This window comes from Oncorhynchus mykiss, chromosome 22 (genome assembly GCF_013265735.2).
Source record: "Oncorhynchus mykiss isolate Arlee chromosome 22, USDA_OmykA_1.1, whole genome shotgun sequence".
Lineage (NCBI taxonomy): Eukaryota > Metazoa > Chordata > Actinopteri > Salmoniformes > Salmonidae > Oncorhynchus > Oncorhynchus mykiss.
In genome coordinates, this window is record NC_048586.1 from 52,166,001 (window position 1) to 52,185,138 (window position 19,138).

At 39.7% G+C, this 19,138-nt stretch overlaps 1 protein-coding gene across 2 annotated transcripts in view; it reads left to right on the top strand.

Annotated features, from left to right (window-relative positions):
- The window catches only part of LOC110501989 (collagen alpha-2(VI) chain), a 34,471-nt gene that overhangs the window by 10,964 nt on the left and 4,369 nt on the right, over window positions 1–19,138 (top strand). Inside the window, exons 7-29 of one of the 2 annotated variants that reach the window (XM_036959530.1) lie at window positions 370–390; window positions 529–594; window positions 722–775; window positions 926–970; window positions 1,060–1,086; window positions 1,210–1,236; window positions 1,368–1,412; window positions 2,213–2,266; window positions 2,426–2,488; window positions 2,925–2,987; window positions 3,170–3,223; window positions 5,216–5,251; window positions 5,360–5,422; window positions 5,811–5,873; window positions 6,129–6,191; window positions 11,287–11,349; window positions 11,976–12,026; window positions 12,113–12,211; window positions 15,018–15,080; window positions 15,407–15,442; window positions 17,148–17,193; window positions 18,628–18,780; window positions 18,979–19,073. In XM_036959530.1, the coding sequence (XP_036815425.1) occupies window positions 370–390; window positions 529–594; window positions 722–775; window positions 926–970; window positions 1,060–1,086; window positions 1,210–1,236; window positions 1,368–1,412; window positions 2,213–2,266; window positions 2,426–2,488; window positions 2,925–2,987; window positions 3,170–3,223; window positions 5,216–5,251; window positions 5,360–5,422; window positions 5,811–5,873; window positions 6,129–6,191; window positions 11,287–11,349; window positions 11,976–12,026; window positions 12,113–12,211; window positions 15,018–15,080; window positions 15,407–15,442; window positions 17,148–17,193; window positions 18,628–18,780; window positions 18,979–19,073 (1,350 nt within the window). The other variant, XM_036959529.1, reaches the window with a different exon arrangement.

The following is a 19,138-nucleotide window of genomic DNA, read 5'->3' on the forward strand; positions in this document are numbered from 1 at the left end:
GATTTGCAATTAAATCGCAAATTCAGAATTTGCTCAAAATGAGTTATAATTGTACGATTTTTCATTTAAAAAAAACATAAAAAATATTGACATCTTGATTTTTGTCTATAAGTAGGAAAATTGGGTTATCCCACTTTATTTAACCTAAGTCAACTTGTTAGGTAGCATTGTAGATTTGAGTTGTATAGATGTATTTTCAACGCTTTCAGACAGTGTGATTAATCTGTGCTGAAATGACAAAGTTAACGAGTTAACTGAATAACCCTGGCAGCCCTAGATATTCCATTTAATATTCTATTTTTGGTACCATTGTCCCCCCCCCCAAAATAATTTTTTTATTGAATTCTTTTTGTTGGTTCTTCTCTACAGAAATATCAAGCCTATTTGCAGGTAACTAAGAGTTATTCTCAGGGAGGGAGTCAGAATCTGTAACGTGACGCTTCTAAGCCTCTCTATCAAAATGATCTTCATTTTCCTGGTGTGAAATGTTGTTTCGTTCACAAAGTTTTTAATCCATCATTACTCCAGTGCTCCAAACTCCAGTGTCTGGAGCTTCCAGGCCCCCCTGGTCTGAAGGGAAACCGAGGACTAAAAGTGAGCTCCTTTGTTAATAATAAGTAAAACATCTGAGATATTTGCAAGAATGAAATGTTGTTTATTCATGTTTGTTTTATGAACAGTTTGTTGTTTATGTTTATTTTAAAGTATCTGTTTATTTTAGGGAACGAAAGGAGGAGTTGGACTTGCTGGCGCTAAAGGGACCAAGGGCAAACAGGTGGACTGGGCGTTCTGACCACGGAAACACTGACAAGAGAACCTAGACATTTATATATATACATATATTTCCATTTTGTTGTTGTTGTTGAAATAACATATTTTCTTCCACAGAATGTAGATGATAATGTTGTTATTATTTGTGCCACAGGGGGACTCTGGTATTGAAGGTGCAATCGGTCCCGCAGGTCACAAGGTTGGTGTCCTCTCTAACCAATACTGATATTCACCTCACAGTGTATCCTGACTATTTTAACAACCCGTCTTCTATTTGCTTCTGTTTAGGGTGCGATTGGTCTGAAAGGTGAAAAGGTAAGAAGAACTAAACATTATTCTAGTAAATATCATGTGTAAATCTTACATGAGACATGCTTTTTTTTTATCAATGTTTTTAAACGAGACATTATTTGATGAATGGATTTCATCTTTCCCCAGGGTGAATTTGGATCAGATGGAGCCAAGGTAAACTACATGATTGACTCTGACAGTATACAGTACGTTCTGTGTGTGTACAGCTACACCATTTAGTTATGTCTCGCTGGATATGCTTACTTTCATCTTTAACACACTCTGAATGACCTCTCAATCACCAGGGAGCGTCAGGAGGACACGGCAGGAATGGAACGGATGGGCAGAAGGTAAGAGACCATCACTAGGTGCTGCAACGCTTTCCCTTGAACTGTAACAGGAGCCAAGGGGAACTCTGAGACTGAAACACGAGCAAGGGGAGCCCTGAGACTGTAACAGGAGCCAATGGGAGCCCTGAGACTGTAACAGGAGCCAAGGGGAGCCCTGAGACTGTAACAGGAGCCAAGGGGAGCCCTGAGACTGTAACAGGAGCCAAGGGGAGCCCTGAGACTGTAACAGGAGCCAAGGGGAGCCCTGAGACTGTAACAGGAGCCAAGGGGAGCCCTGAGACTGAAACACGAGCCAATGGGAGCCCTGAGACTGTAACAGGAGCCAAGGGGAGCCCTGAGACTGAAACACAAGCCAATGGGAGCCCTGAGACTGTAACAGGAGCCAAGGGGAGCCCTGAGACTGAAACACAAGCCAAGGGGAGCCCTGAGACTGTAACAGGAGCCAAGGGGAGCCCTGAGACTGTAACAGGAGCCAAGGGGAGCCCTGAGACTGTAACAGGAGCCAAGGGGAGCCCTGAGACTGTAACAGGAGCCAAGGGGAGCCCTGAGACTGAAACACGAGCCAAGGGGAGCCCTGAGACTAGAACAGGAGCCAAGGGGAGCCCTGAGACTGAAACACAAACTAAGGAGAGCCCTGAGACTGAAACACGAGCCAAGGGGAGCCCTGAGACTGAAACATGAGCTATCAACTCAATGAAGATGACCACTGACCTGGCACACTGGTACAGGTCCATTGGGTCTATACAGGAGTGTTGAATCATGTTGAACCTAATAGGAATCTTTTCTGTGTTAATTCTCAGGGTAAAATTGGTCGAATCGGAACTTATGGTTGTAAAGGAGATCCAGGAGAAAGGGTCAGTAAAACGTTGTCCTACACACACACACACACACACACACACACACACACACACACACACACACACACACACACACACACACACACACACAAACACAATAATGAATGCAGTAAAATGTTGTGATAAAAAGTAATTGTCTCTGATGTTTTTTGAAAGGGCCCAGATGGTTATCCAGGAAGTGCTGGTGATATGGGACTGGCCGGTGACAATGGAGAGAAGGTACCTGAGAGAACCTTCAGTCTGTCAAGGCTACTACAATACCTTCTGTACTACAGAAACTCCAGACTCAGTTTATGTACAGTGTTTTATAGACTAGTGGGTTTACTAAACCTAGTTTATGTACAGTGTTTTATAGACTAGTGGGTTTACTAAACTTAGTTTATGTACAGTGTTTTATAGACTAGTGGGTTTACTAAACCTAGTTTATGTACAGTGTTTTATAGACCAGTGTGTTTACTAAACCTAGTTTATGTACAGTGTTTTATAGACTAGTGGGTTTACTAAACCTAGTTTATGTACAGTGTTTTATAGACTAGTGGGTTTACTAAACCTAGTTTATGTACAGTGTTTTATAGACTAGTGGGTTTACTAAACCTAGTTTATGTACAGTGTTTTATAGACTAGTGTGTTTAATGTGTGATGCTGATATTCCTAGGGAGACCCTGGTCATAATGGAAAGCCAGGTCCCACTGGCCCTCTTGGAGAAGCTGGACCACCGGTACAGTAACGACATCATAACACACTCTTACCTGGACCTAACAGAAACAAGACAATCATGCAGATTTAATGTGCACTAGCTAACGACATCACAGCTCAAGAAGGATTCTCTCTCGGAAGACAGCGTGAAGAGCCACTTGTTATCACATTGATAAATCATCTAATCTTTCCTCTTCCTTTCAGAGTTATCCAGGAAGTCCTGGGATTCCAGGCTCACCAGGAAGGAAGGGAATACCAGTGAGTGACTTACATAGACCTGGCTATCCTTGTCATTAACCGTTCAGTAGTTGAGTAGTTCAGTAGTTGAGTAGTTCATTAGTTCAGTAGTACTGTAGTTCAGAAGTTCAGTAGTGCTATAGTTCAGTAGTGCTGTAGTTCAGTAATGATGTAGTTCAGTAGTTGAGTAGTTCAGTAGGTCATTAGTTCAGTAGTACTGTAGTTCAGTAGTGCTGTAGATCAGTAGTTGAGTAGTTCAGTAGTTCAGTAGTACTGTAGTTTAGTAGTTCAGTAGTGCTGTAGTTCAGTAGTGCTGTAGATCAGTAGTTGAGTAGTTCAGTAGTTCAGTAGTGCAGTAGTTCAGTAGTTCAGTAGTGCTGTAGTTCAGTAGTGTTGTAGTTCAGTAGTGCAGTAGTTCAGTAGTGTTGTAGTTCAGTAGTGCTGTAGTTCAGTAATGCTGTAGATCAGTAGTTGAGTAGTTGAGTAGTTCAGTAGTACTGTAGTTCAGTAGTTCAGTAGTGCTGTAGTTCAGTACTGCAGTAGTTCAGTAGTGTTGTAGTTCAGTAGTGCAGTAGTTCAGTAGTGTTGTAGTTCAGTAGTGCTGTAGTTCAGTAGTGTTGTAGTTCAGTAGTGTTGTAGTTCAGTAGTGCAGTAGTTCAGTAGTGCTGTAGTTCAGTAGTGTTGTAGTTCAGTAGTGCAGTAGTTCAGTAGTGTTGTAGTTCAGTAGTGCTGTAGTGCTGTAGTTCAGTAGTGTTGTAGTTCAGTAGTGCAGTAGTTCAGTAGTGTTGTAGTTCAGTAGTGCTGTAGTTCAGTAGTGCTGTAGTTCAGTAGTGTTGTAGTTCAGTAGTGCAGTAGTTCAGTAGTGCTGTATTTCAGTAGTGTTGTAGTTCAGTAGTGCAGTACTTCAGTAGTGCTGTAGTTCAGTAGTGCTGTAGTTCAGTAGTGTTGTAGTTCAGTAGTGCAGTAGTTCAGTAGTGTTGTAGTTCAGTAGTGCAGTAGTTCAGTAGTGCTGTAGTTCAGTAGTGTTGTAGTTCAGTAGTGCAGTAGTTCAGTAGTGTTGTAGTTCAGTAGTGCTGTAGTTCAGTAGTCCTGTAGTGCTGTAGTTCACTAGTTCAGTAGTTCAGTAGTGCTGTAGTTCAGTAATGCTGTAGTTCAGTAGTGCTTTAGTTCAGTAGTGCTTTAGTTCAGTAGTGCTTTAGTTCAGTAGTGCTGTAGTTCAGTAGTGCTGTAGTTCAGTAGTTCAGTAGTGCTTTAGTTCAGTAGTTCAGTAGTGCTGTAGTGCTGTAGTTCAGTAGTGCTTTAGTTCAGTAGTGCTGTAGTTCAGTAGTGCTGTAGTTCAGTAGTGCTGTAGTTAGGTAGTTCAGTAGTGCTGTTGTTCAGTAGTGCTGTAGTTCAGTAATTCAGTAGTGCTGTAGTGCTGTAGTTCAGTAGTGCTTTAGTTCAGTAGTGCTGTAGTTCAGTAGTGCTGTAGTTCAGTAGTGCTGTAGTTAGGTAGTTCAGTGGTGCTGTTGTTCAGTAGTGCTTTAGTTCAGTAGTGCTGTAGTTCAGTAGTGCTGTTGTTCAGTAGTGCTTTAGTTCAGTAGTGCTGTAGTTCAGTAGTGCTTTAGTTCAGTAGTGCTTTAGTTCAGTAGTGCTGTAGTTCAGTAGTGCTGTAGTGCTGTAGTGCTGTAGTGCTGTAGTTCAGTAGTGCTGTAGTTCAGTAGTGCTGTAGTTCAGTAGTGCTGTAGTTAGGTAGTTCAGTAGTGCTGTTGTTCAGTAGTGCTGTAGTTCAGTAATTCAGTAGTGCTGTAGTGCTGTAGTGCTGTAGTTCAGTAGTGCTGTAGTTCAGTAGTGCTGTAGTTAGGTAGTTCAGTAGTGCTGTTGTTCAGTAGTGCTGTAGTTCAGTAGTGCTGTAGTTCAATTGTGCTGTAGTGCTGTAGTGCTGTAGTGCTGTAGTTCAGTAGTTCAGTAGTGCTGTAGTTCAGTAGTGCTGTATTTCTTCATTCTAAACTAACTGATTCCTAATTCTTTCAGGGACTCAACGGTGAACCGGGACCAAAAAGCCAACCTGTACGCAAACTTGGCTAAGTGATCCATTCTGAAATGATAAGTTAAATATTAAATGCAAAGGGATGACCTTTGTCAAACAATAAATATTGTTTATATGTCTGTCGTTAGGGGCGTCCAGGAGACCCTGGACTTAAGGGACTTAACGGACCAGGCGGACCTAAAGGAGGCAAGGTCCGTCACCGTTCACACCTCTAAGCTTCTGCTATGCCTACAGAGTTGTGTGATACAGTAGATATTACATAGGAATGTTATGCTACAGTCTTAGAAATGTTTCTTCCACCTACATCCTAATAGCTTCTAGATATCCTACATGGAACCCAAAAGGGTTCTTAAAAAGGCTTCTCCCATGGGAACCTTCATTTCCAAGAGTGTCCATGCTGTAATACCAATAGATGAAATACCGTCTGTTTCAGTTCCTGCGGCATTCAGACACATTCCAGGCAAACTGCCCATAAGAAGAACAATGGCTGACTGAAAATATGATGTCTGTTTGTGTAAATATTTGACCATGAATATTGTGAGGTCAAACAAAGGCTAACATGTATTCTGCCATTCCCAGGGTGAACCTGGTCTACAGGGGAAGCCAGGTCTTCATGGGGATCTCGGCCCCAAAGGATCTAAGGTCAGAGAAGCTTAACCTCTAATGGTGGGGGAGCAGAGGATAATTTTGCATTGCATTCTGGGGACATGATTCAGCAGTAACTCTCAGGGAAACAGACAACATGGGGAGTTTCTCCACTAAAATACAGTACACTCCTTCTTTCATAGAACATTGCGTGTGTGTGTGTGTGTGTGTGTGTGTGTGTGTGTGTGTGTGTGTGTGTGTGTGTGTGTGTGTGTGTGTGTGTGTGTGTGTGTCCTCCCTCTGTTTGTTTAGGGAGGTCCAGGGCTGCCCGGTCCAAGAGGACATCAAGGAGATAATGGGCCAGATGGACAGATCGTATGTTGCTACTATTACTAATGCTTCTACTAGAAATACTACTCTACGACTCCTACTCTACTATTGTTAATATATTGTCACTGCTAATCTACTAATCTAATAATCTATTTATCTGCTAATCTAATAAACTACTAATCTGCTAATCTAATAAACTACTAATCTACTAATCTGCTAATCTAATAAACTACTAATCTACTAATCTGCTAATCTAATAAACTACTGATCTACTAATCTGCGAATCTACTAATCTGCTAATCTACTAATCTGCTAATCTAATAAACTACTAATCTGCTAATCTAATAAACTACCAATCTACTAATCTGCTAATCTAATAAACTACTAATCTGCTAATCTAATAAACTACCAATCTACTAATCTGCTAATCTACTAATCTACTAATCTGCTAATCTAATAATCTACTAATCTACTAATCTGCTAATCTAATAAACTACTAATCTGCTAATCTAATAAACTACTAATCTGCTAATCTACTAATCTGCTAATCTTTTTATCTGCTAATCTGCTAATTTGCTAATCTGCTAATCTAATAAACTACTAATCTACTAATTTGCTAATCTAATAAACTACTAATCTCCTAATCTGCTAATCTAATAAACTGCTAATCTGCTAATCTAATAAACTACTAATCTACTAATCTGCTACTGCTACTGCTTATACTACTCTACTGCTACTACAATTGTTATTGTATTGTCACTACTAATCTACTAATCTGCTAATGCTTATACTATACTGCTACTACTAATGTTGTTGTATTGTCCATACTAAACTACTAATCTGCTACTGCTACTACTATTGCTACTCTACTATTGTATTGTATTGTCACTACTAAACTACTAATCTGCTACTGCTACTTCTATTGCCACTGCTACGAAACTACTACTACTACTACTACTACTCTACTACTACTACTGTAGCTACTGCTACAATACTACTTCTACGACGACTACTACAACTACTGTTACTACTACTACTCCACTACTACTACTACTACTACTACTACCACTAATACAACTGCTACTACGCTGCTACTACTACTGCTACTCTACTACTGTTACTACTAATACTGATACTGCTCTACCACAACTCCACTGCTACAACTACTTTACTAATACTCTACAACTACCACTACTATGATGCCTACTGAAATACTACTAATAACTACTACTACTATTCCTACTACTACAACCTACTAATGTACTCTAGTATTACACTACTAATACAACTCTACTACTACTACTGCTGTTACTAATCTACTGGTGACTAATGCTACTCCTACCACTTTACTACTACTACTACTACTACTAATATACTACTAAATCTACTCGACAACAACTACTATTACTTCTGAGACTACAACTCTACTACTGTTACTACCACTACCACTACAACTACTACTACTTCTCCACTAGTACTACTGCTATTTCTACTAATAATAATACTAATACTCTACTACTGCACACTACTCTACCGCTACTGCTACTACTACTATACTAATATTACAACTACTACTACGACTACTACAATACTACTAGTATACTACCACTACTACTACTACTACTATGATACTACTACACTACTTATGTACTACTACTACTCTAGTACTACACTACTAATATTGGTACTATTGCTACTACTCTACTGCTCCCACGACTAATAATACTACTAGTCTACTGCTAATACTGCTGCTACTGCTCTTCTACAACTACAACTCTACAGCTGCTATTACTAACACTAGCCAACTACTGTTACTACTGCTACTACTACACTAATACTACTGTTACTACTACTACAACTACAACGCTACAGTTGCTATTACTACCACTACCCAACTACTATTACTAGTGCTACTACTCTACTAGTACCACTACTAAAGTTACTAATGTTACTACTATACCAATATTACTGTTACTACTGATACTACTACTAGTAGTAGTACTACTACTAATGTTGCTACTACTACTGTTACTACTACTAATGTTACTACTCCTACTACTAGTCAACTACTAGTTTACTACTACTACTATACTACCAATGTACTCTAAGATGTCCTCCTGTTCTGATCGTATTGTTTACTACAACTTTATTTATACTACTTCTACTACTATTACTAGTCTACTTCTACTACTACCATTCTTCTACTACTACTAGTCTACTACTACTACTACTACTACTACTACTACTACTGGTCTACTTCTACTACTACTAGTCTACTACTACTACTACTACTACTACTGCTACTACTACTGGTCTACTACTAATACTACTACTGCTACTACTCGTCTCCTTTTACTACTACTACTACTACTACTACAACTATTACTGGTCTACTTCTACTTCTACTACTACTGGTCTACTTCTACAACTACTACTACTACTGGTCTACTTCTCCTACTACTACTACTACTACTGGTCTATTCCTACTTCTACTACTACTACTACTACTTCTACTGGTCTACTTCTACTTCTACTACTACGACTACTGGTCTACTTCTACAAGTCTACTACTACTACTACTACTGATCTACTACTACTACTACTTCTACTACTACTAGTAGTCTACTTCTACTACAACTACTACTACTGGTCTACTTCTACTAGTCTACTGCTACTACTATTACTATTGATCTACTACTACTATTTCTACAACTACTACTACTAGTCTACTTCTACTACTACTACTACTACTACTACTAGTACTACTACTATTACTAGTACTACACCTACTGATCTACTACTACTACTAGTCTACTTCTACTACTTATACTACTACTACTACTACTACTACTACTACTACTACTAATACCTCTAATACTACTACTTCTTCGACTACTACTGCTACTACTACTAGTCTACTACTTCTACTACTACTACTACTACTACTTCTACTACTACTACTAGTCTACTTCTACTACAACTACTACTACTATTACTACTACTATTACCACCACTTCTACTACTACTGCTACTACTTCTACTACTAGTACTAGTATTACTACTACTGGTCTACTACTACTACTAGTCTACTTCTACCTCTATTTCTACTACTACTACTTCTACTTCTACTACTACTACTAGTAGTACTACTATCCTACTTCTGCTACTACTGGTCTACTTCTATCACTCTACTCTATGTTACTACTACTACTACTATTAGTAGTACTACTACTACTACTACTGGTCTAGTTCTCCTACTTCTACTACTACTAGTCTACTTCTACTACTACTACTACTACTACTAGTAGTACTACTACTACTTCTACTGCTACTAGTCTACTACTACTACTACTAGTCTATGTCTACTCTTACTCCTACCACTTCTACTACTACTACTAGTCTACTTCTATTACTACTACTACTACTAGTCTACTTCTACTACTAGAACTACTACTACTTCTACTACTACTACTACTACTAGTCTACTACTACTTCTACTACTACTACTACTACTACTACTGGTCTACTACTACTACTACTACTACTACTACTACTAGTCTACTTCTACCACTACTTCTACTTCTAATACTCCTACTACTACTACTACTTCTACTACTACTACTACTACTACTACTGGCCTACTTCTACTACTACTACTAGTGCTACTACTACTAGTCTACTTCTAATACTACTACTTGTTTACTTCTACTACTACTAGTACTACTACTACTGCTAGTCTACTACTACTAGTCTACTAGTCTACTTCTACTACTACTACTACTAGTAGACTAGTCTACTACTACTAGTCTACTACTACTACTACCACTACTACTACTACTACTACTATCCTACTTCTACTACTACTACTGCTACTACTCGTCTACTTTTACTACTTCTACTACTACTACTACAACTATTACTGGTCTACTTCTACTTCTACTACTACTGGTCTACTTCTACTACTACTACTACTACTGGTCTACTACTGATCTACTACTACTACTACTACTACCACTAGTCTACTTCTACTTCTACTACTACTACTTCTACTTCTACTACTACTACTAGTACTACTATCCTACTTCTACTACTACTATCCTACTTCTACTACTTCTACTATCCTACTTCTACTACTAGTACTACTATCCTACTACTGCTACTACTGGTCTACTTCTACCACTCTACTCTATTCTATGATATCCTCCTGTTTTGTACCTTTTGTTTAGTCAGAATACATGTTGCCATGTCTACATTTTGAGCATACTGCGACAGTCTTCTACTAGTAGTAGTAGTAGTAGTACTACTAGTACTACTAGTACTACTACTACTGGTCTAGTTATCCTACTTCTACTACTACTAGTCTACTTCTACTACTACTACTACTAGTCAACTTCTACTACTACAACTACTACTAGTCTACTTCTACTACTAGTACTACTACTACTTCTACTACTACTAGTCTACTACTACTACTACTACTACTAGTCTACTTCTACCACTACTTCTAATACTACTACTACTACTACTACTACTTCTACTACTACTACTACTACTACTACTGGCCTACTTATACTACTACTAGTAGTAGAAGTACTTCTACTACTAGTACTACTATCCTACTACTGCTACTACTGGTCTACTTCTACCACTCTACTCTATTCTATGATATCCTCCTGTTTTGTACCTTTTGTTTAGTCAGAATACATGTTGCCATGTCTACATTTTGAGCATACTGCGACAGTCTTCTACTAGTAGTAGTAGTAGTAGTACTACTGGTCTAGTTCTCCTACTTCTACTACTACTAGTCAGAATACATGTTGCCATGTCTACATTTTGAGCATACTGCGACAGTCTTCTACTAGTAGTAGTAGTAGTAGTACTACTGGTCTAGTTCTCCTACTTCTACTACTACTAGTCAGAATACATGTTGCCATGTCTACATTTTGAGCATACTGTGACAGTCTTCTCGTCTAAGTAAAGGTTAAATAAATACATCTACATTTCTGGAATTGTTTATTTATTGACGGTAGTCTATACCTATGTATTTCAGTGACTATGACTGCCATGTGGGTATATCATATTTTTCTTTATTTGAATTCTTTATGCATATAGTATTCCGTATGGCATCTCTGTGTTACAGGGAACTGCTGGAGAGCCTGGTGATCCTGGACAGACTGGACCCCATGGAGATCGTGGACCAAAGGTGGGGTTGAGTTATATAGATCCTGGACCAAAGGTGGGGTTGAGTTATATAGATCATGGACCAAAGGTGGGGTTAGGTTATAATATAGATCCTGGAAAAAAGGTGGGGTTGAGTTATATAGATCATGGACCAAAGGTGGGGTTGAGTTATATAGATCATGGACCAAAGGTGGGGTTGAGTTATATAGATCCTGGACCAAAGGTGGGGTTGGGTTATAAAATAGGTTTGGACCAAAGGTGGGGTTGAGTTATATAGATCATGGACCAACGGTGGGGTTGAGTTATATAGATCATGGACCAAAGTTAGGGTTGAGTTATATAGATCATGGACCAACGGTGGGGTTGAGTTATATAGATCATGGACCAAAGTTAGGGTTGAGTTATATAGATCATGGACCAAAGGCAGGGTTGGGTTATATTATAGATCCTGGGTTGAGTTATTTCTTATAAAAATTTTGAAAGAGTGAAAGACTATTGGTCAGTAAAGTGGACACACTTCCCACAGTGTAATGTAGTTTGTGGACACTTCCCACAGTGTACTGTAGTTAGTGGACACTTCCCACAGTGTAATGTAGTTAGTGGACACTTCCCACAGTGTAATGTAGTTAATCTTCTTCTGTGTTTTAGGGTGACAAAGGAAGAGATGGGTTCAACTATCCGGGACTAAGAGGAGAAACGGTACCGTTTGACAAGATGAATGTCGTCAGCTCAAGAGTTCACAATACTGTTGTACTGTGATGCTGTTCTGTCTGTTTGTCTGTCAGGGAGCTAGAGGGAACAATGGACGTCCAGGCCCTTGGGGAAGCAGAGGGAATTGTGGTAACAAAGGAGAAGCTGGGATGAAAGGTCCAAACGGTGAACCGGTAAGCTCCAGCTGCTGTCATGAACAGCTGAATATACACTTGGATTAGTTTATATCCATTAATGTGGATGGTTAGCCTAGGATTTGCTTTGATAGTTGCCAAGCCTAAGATAAATATTCTTGAGAACTGAGTCAGTGTTCTGAAGATTCAGTTGTCAAGAATATGTATGCTGTGGACTCAACACTACACGTCAGCTACCACAGCAAGTGAAATGACTGCAACACTTAACAAAGATCTGCAGTCAGTTTCAGAATGGGTGCCAAGAAATAAGTTAGTCCTAATTTTGTGAAATCATTCACTAAACACCAAACCTCAACTAAATCTTGTAATAAATAATTTAGAAATTGAGCAAGTTGAGGAGACTAAACTGCTTGGAGTAACCCTGGATTGTAAACTGTCATGGTCAAAACATGTTGATACAACAGTAACTAAGATGTGGAGAAGTCGGTCTATAATAAAGAGCTGCTCTGCCTTCTTAACAGCACTATCAACAAGGCAGGTCCTAAAGGCCCTAGTTTCAACCTTCTTTACAACATTATCAACAAGGCAGGTCCTACAGGCCTTAGTTTCTACCTTAATAGCACTATCAACAAGGCAGGTCCTACAGGCCCTAGTTTCTACCTTCTTAACAACACTATCAACAAGGCAGGTCCTACAGGCCCTAGTTTCTACTTTCTTAACAACATTATCAACAAGGCAGGTCCTACAGGCCCTAGTTTCTACCTTAATAGCATTATCAACAAGGCAGGTCCTACAGGCACTAGTTTCTACCTTCTTAACAACACTATCAACAAGGCAGGTCCTACAGGCCCTAGTTTCTACCTTCTGAACAACACTATCAACAAGGCAGGTCCTACAGGCCCTAGTTTCTACCTTCTTAACAACACTATCAACAAGGCAGGTCCTACAGGCCCTAGTTTCTACCTTCTTAACAACACTATCAACAAGGCAGGTCCTACAGGCCCTAGTTTCTACCTTCTTAACAACACTGTCAACAAGGCAGGTCCTAGTTTCTACCTTCTTAACAACACTGTCAACAAGGCAGGTCCTAGTTTCTACCTTCTTAACAACACTATCAACAAGGCAGTTCCTACAGGCCCTAGTTTCTACCTTCTTAACAACACTATCAACAAGGCAGGTCCAACAGGCCCTAGTTTCTACCTTCTTAACAGCACTATCAACAAGGCAGGTCCTACAGGCCCTAGTTTCTACCTTCTTAACAACACTATCAACAAGGCAGGTCCTACAGGCCCTAGTTTCTACCTTCTTAACATCACTATCAACAAGGCAGGTCCTAGTTTCTACCTTCTTAACAGCACTATCAACAAGGCAGGTCCTACAGGCCCTAGTTTCTACCTTCTTAACAGCACTATCAACAAGGCAGGTCCTACAGGCCCTAGTTTCTACCTTCTTAACAGCACTATCAACAAGGCAGGTCCAACAGGCCCTAGTTTCTACCTTCTTAACAGCACTATCAACAAGGCAGGTCCTACAGGCCCTAGTTTCTACCTTCTTAACAACACTATCAACAAGGCAGGTCCTACAGGCCCTAGTTTCTACCTTCTTAACATCACTATCAACAAGGCAGGTCCTAGTTTCTACCTTCTTAACAGCACTATCAACAAGGCAGGTCCTACAGGCCCTAGTTTCTACCTTCTTAACAGCACTATCAACAAGGCAGGTCCTACAGGCCCTAATTTCTACCTTCTTAACAACATTATCAACAAGGCAGGTCCTACAGGTCCTAGTTTTGTGGCACCTGGACTACTGTTCAGTCGTGTGGTCAGGTAAGACAAAAAGGGACTTAGGAAAATTCCAGTTGGTTCAGAACAGGGCAGCACAGCTGGCCTTCTAACGTACACAGAGAGCTAATATTAATACTATGCATGTCAATCTCTCCTCGCTCAAAGTGGAGGAGAGATGGACTTCATCACTACTTGTATTTATGAGAGGTATTGGCATGTTGAATACACAGAGCTGTCTGTCTAAATTACTAGCACACAGTTCAGACACCCATACATACCCCACAAGACATGCCACCAGAGGTCTCTTCACAGTCCCCAAGTCCAGAATAGACTCTGGGAGGCACACAGTACTACATAGAACCATGACTACATGGAACTCTATTCCACAGTACTACATAGAACCATGACTACATGCAACTCTATTCCACAGTACTACATAGAGCCATGACTACATGGAACTCTATTCCACAGTACTACATAGAGCCATGACTACATGGAACTCTATTCCACAGTACTACATAGATACATGACTACATGGAACTCTATTCCACATCAGGTAACTGATGCAGCAGTAGAATCAGATTTAAAAAACAGGTAAAAATACACCTGATGGAACCTGATGGAACAGCGGGGACTGTGAAGAGACACAAACAGGCACAGACACACACGCTAGCACACACACTCTACACATACAGAATGGTGGTATTATAAACGTTGTATTTAAAGATATGTACTAATGTAATAATGTTACATGTACTGTTTGACTTGATTCAATTCATTTGTTTGGAGGAAGAGCTAATGAGGATCCTTAATAAATACTACGTCATCCAATTTGTGCAATATGTTAGGAATGTTGTGCATAAGATCCCAGAGTGCGTCTTTAAGAGGTGAAGTCCAGGGTTACCTTGGCAGCTGCTAACCTTAGAGCATTCTGGAAGGAAGGAATCAGTGCTCTAAAGAACATGTTTGTGTTCTATTCTTGAGAAGTGGTGAGCTAACCCAGCTGAGTAACATGTGTTTGGGCTCACTGAAGAACCTGTCTTTGTGTTATTGTTGTCCAGGGACATCCAGGTCAACAGGGAGTGAATGGGAGGAGAGGATCCAGAGGAGGCCCTGGAGCTCCTGTAAGTATACTACCACAGGACACATCACCGGCTGCCTGCGTTACTCTGACTCTGATCAGACAGCAGAAGACCATTTTACTTACTGTTCAAGCTCCACTTCATTTTTATTTATCCTTTATTTAACTAGGCAAGTCAGTTAAGAACTAATTCTTATTTACGATGACGGCCTAGGAACAGTGGGTTAACTGCCCTGTTCAGGGGCAGAACGACAGATTTTTACCTTGTCAGTTCAGGGATTCGATCGAGCAACCTTTCGGTTACTGGCCCAACACTAAGCTACCTGCCGCCCCAATGTCTGTTTACCGATCGGTACATTTTTCTTACAGGGTAATCCTGGACCAGAGGGAGACCCTGGCCTTTCTGTAAGTCAACTGTATAAACTTTATATTAAAAACATCATGATATGAAGAGATTCGATCTGTTCCTATCGTGTCATATCCGATGAATTATACTACTGATCAATAATACTACTGATCTGATCATATAGTGTCATACCTGTTTAACACTACTGATCAATAATACTACTGATCAATAATACTACTGATCTGATCCTATAGTGTCATACCTGTTTAACACTACTGATCAATAATACTACTGATCTGATCCTATCGTGTCATATCCAATGAATAATACTACTGATCAATAATACTACTGATAAATAATACTACTGATCAATAATACTACTGATCTGATCATATAGTGGAATATCTGATCAATAATACCACTGATCAATAATACTACTGATCAATAATACTACTGATCTGATCCTACAGTGTCATATCTGATCAATAATACTACTGATCAATAATACTACTGATCTGATCCTATAATGTCATATCTGATCATTAATACTACTGATCAATAATACTACTGATCTGATCCTATAATGTCATATCTGATTATTAATACTACTGATCAATAATACTACTGATCAATAATACTACTGATCAATAATACTACTGATCAATAGTACTACTGATCTGATCCTATGGTGTCATATCTGATGAATAATACTACTGGTCAATAATACTACTGATCTGATCCTATAGTGTCATATCTGATCATTAATACTACTGATCAATAATACTACTGATCAATAATACTACTGATCAATAATACTACTGATCAATAATACTACTGATCAATAATACTACTGATCTGATCCTATGGTGTCATATCTGATCAATAATACTACTGATCAATAATACTACTGATCAATAATACTACTGATCTGGTCCTATAGTGTCATATCTGATCAATAATACTACTGATCAATAGTACTACTGATCAATAATACTACTGATCTGATCCTATGGTGTCATATCTGATCAATAATACTACTGATCAATAATACTACTGATCTGATCCTATGGTGTCATATCTGATCAATAATACTACTGATCAATAATACTACTGATCTGATCATATAGTGACATATCTGATCAATAATACTACTGATCAATAATACTACTGGTCAATAATACTGCAGATCTGATCCTATGGTGTCATATCTGATCAATAATACTACTGATAAATAATACTACTGATCAATAATACTACTGATCTGATCCTATAGTGTCATATCTGATTAATCAAATCAAAGTTTATTTGTCACATGCGCCGATTACAACAGGTGTAGGTAGACCTTACAGTGAAATGCTTATTTACAAGCCCTCACCAACAATGCAGTTTTAAGAACCCCCAACCCCAAAAAGTAAGAGATAAGAATAACAAATCATTAAAGAGCAGCAGTAAATAACACATCAGTGAAGACACTTGCCAGTTGGTCAGTGAATGCTCGGAGTACACATCCTGGTTATCCGTCTGGCCCTGCGGCCTTGTGAATGTTGACCTGTTTAAAGGTCTTACTCACATCGGCTGCGGAGAGCGTGATCACACAGTCGTCCAGAACAGCTGGTGCTCTCATGGATAATAATACTACTGACCTGTTCCTGTTGTGTCTGTTTGTGTTTGTTTATAATACTGATCTGCTTTGATTTAGGACTGTGATGTTATGAGCTACATCAGAGAGACATGTGGTTGTTGTGGTAAGTGATGATGATTTAGGACTGTGATGTTATGAGCTACATCAGAGAGACATGTGGTTGTTGTGTTAAGTGATGATGACTTAGGACTGTGATGTCATGTGGTTGTTGTGGTAAGTGATGATGACTTAGGACTGTGATGTCATGTGGTTGTTGTGGTAAGTGATGATGACTTAGGACTGTGATGTCATGTGGTAAGTGATGATGATTTAGGACTGTGATGTCATGTGGTTGTTGTGGTAAGTGATGACGATTTAGGACTGTGATGTCATGTGGTAAGTGATGATAACTTAGGACTGTGATGTCATGTGGCAAGTGATGATGACTTAGGACTGTGATGTCATGTGGTAAGTGATGATGACTTAGGACTGTGATGTCATGTGGTAAGTGATGATGACTTAGGACTGTGATGTCATGTGGTAAGTGGTGATGATTTAGGACTGTGATGTCATGTGGTAAGTGATGATGACTTAGGACTGTTATGTCATGTGGTTGTTGTGGTAAGTGATGATGACTTAGGACTGTGATGTCATGTGGTTGTTGTGGTAAGTGATGATGACTTAGGACTGTGATGTCATGTGGTAAGTGATGATGATTTAGGACTGTGATGTCATGTGGTTGTTGTGGTAAGTGATGACGATTTAGGACTGTGATGTCATGTGGTAAGTGATGATAACTTAGGACTGTGATGTCAGGTGGTAAGTGATGATGACTTAGGACTGTGATGTCATGTGGTAAGTGGTGATGATTTAGGACTGTGATGTCATGTGGTAAGTGATGATGACTTAGGACTGTGATGTCATGTGGTTGTTGTGGTAAGTGATGATGACTTAGGACTGTGATGTCATGTGGTTGTTGTGGTAAGTGATGATGACTTAGGACTGTGATGTCATGTGGTTGTTGTGGTAAGTGATGATGACTTAGGACTGTGATGTCATGTGGTAAGTGATGATGATTTAGGACTGTGATGTCATGTGGTTATTGTGGTAAGTGATGACGATTTAGGACTGTGATGTCATGTGGTAAGTGATGATAACTTAGGACTGTGATGTCACGTGGTAAGTGATGATGACTTAGGACTGTGATGTCATGTGGTAAGTGGTGATGATTTAGGACTGTGATGTCATGTGGTAAGTGATGATGACTTAGGACTGTGATGTCATGTGGTTGTTGTGGTAAGTGATGATGACTTAGGACTGTGATGTCATGTGGTTGTTGTGGTAAGTGATGACGATTTAGGACTGTGATGTCAGGTGGTTGTTGTGGTAAGTGATGATGACTTAGGACTGTGATGTCAGGTGGTTGTTGTGGTAAGTGATGATGATATCCAGGTATGTAGTCTTCTATGTGTAGATACGCCAAATGAAATTTCCCCTTGAGGGACAATGACATTGTATTGAATTTACTGACATTTTGGTGAATATGATATGTATGAAGATTTAAAACCGTGCAAGTTTCCAATGCTGCTCCTAATCCATCCTGTTTCTGTGTTGCCCCTGCAGACTGTGAGAAGAGATGCGGGGCGCTGGACATTGTGTTTGTGATTGACAGCTCAGAGTCAGTGGGTCTGACCAACTTCACCCTGGAGAAGAACTTTGTCATCAACACCATCAACAGGCTGGGATCCATGGCAACACACCCACATTCAGAGACAGGTAAAAGATGGCCTCTTTAGGTACAGCCCTTTCTAACTACCTGTGTGACAGACTGGTTTAAAACCTGCATGGGTCTGCTGAACTAAAGCCTGAGCAATAAAGTCTCATGGAAGATGACTCATCACATCTGCATGGTTCACCAAACCACTTCTGGTTCCCATGTACAGACATTCTCATAGATGCCTCTACTCTCCTCAGGAACCAGGGTTGGTGTTGTGCAGTACAGTCACAACGGGACATTCGAGGCCATCCGACTTAATGACTCCAACATAGACTCCATCTCTGCCTTCAAGGTCCGTGCAGCTGGTTCAGTGACTGGCATTACTCCGCAAGCTATGCAATGCCTTTAGCTCAGCAG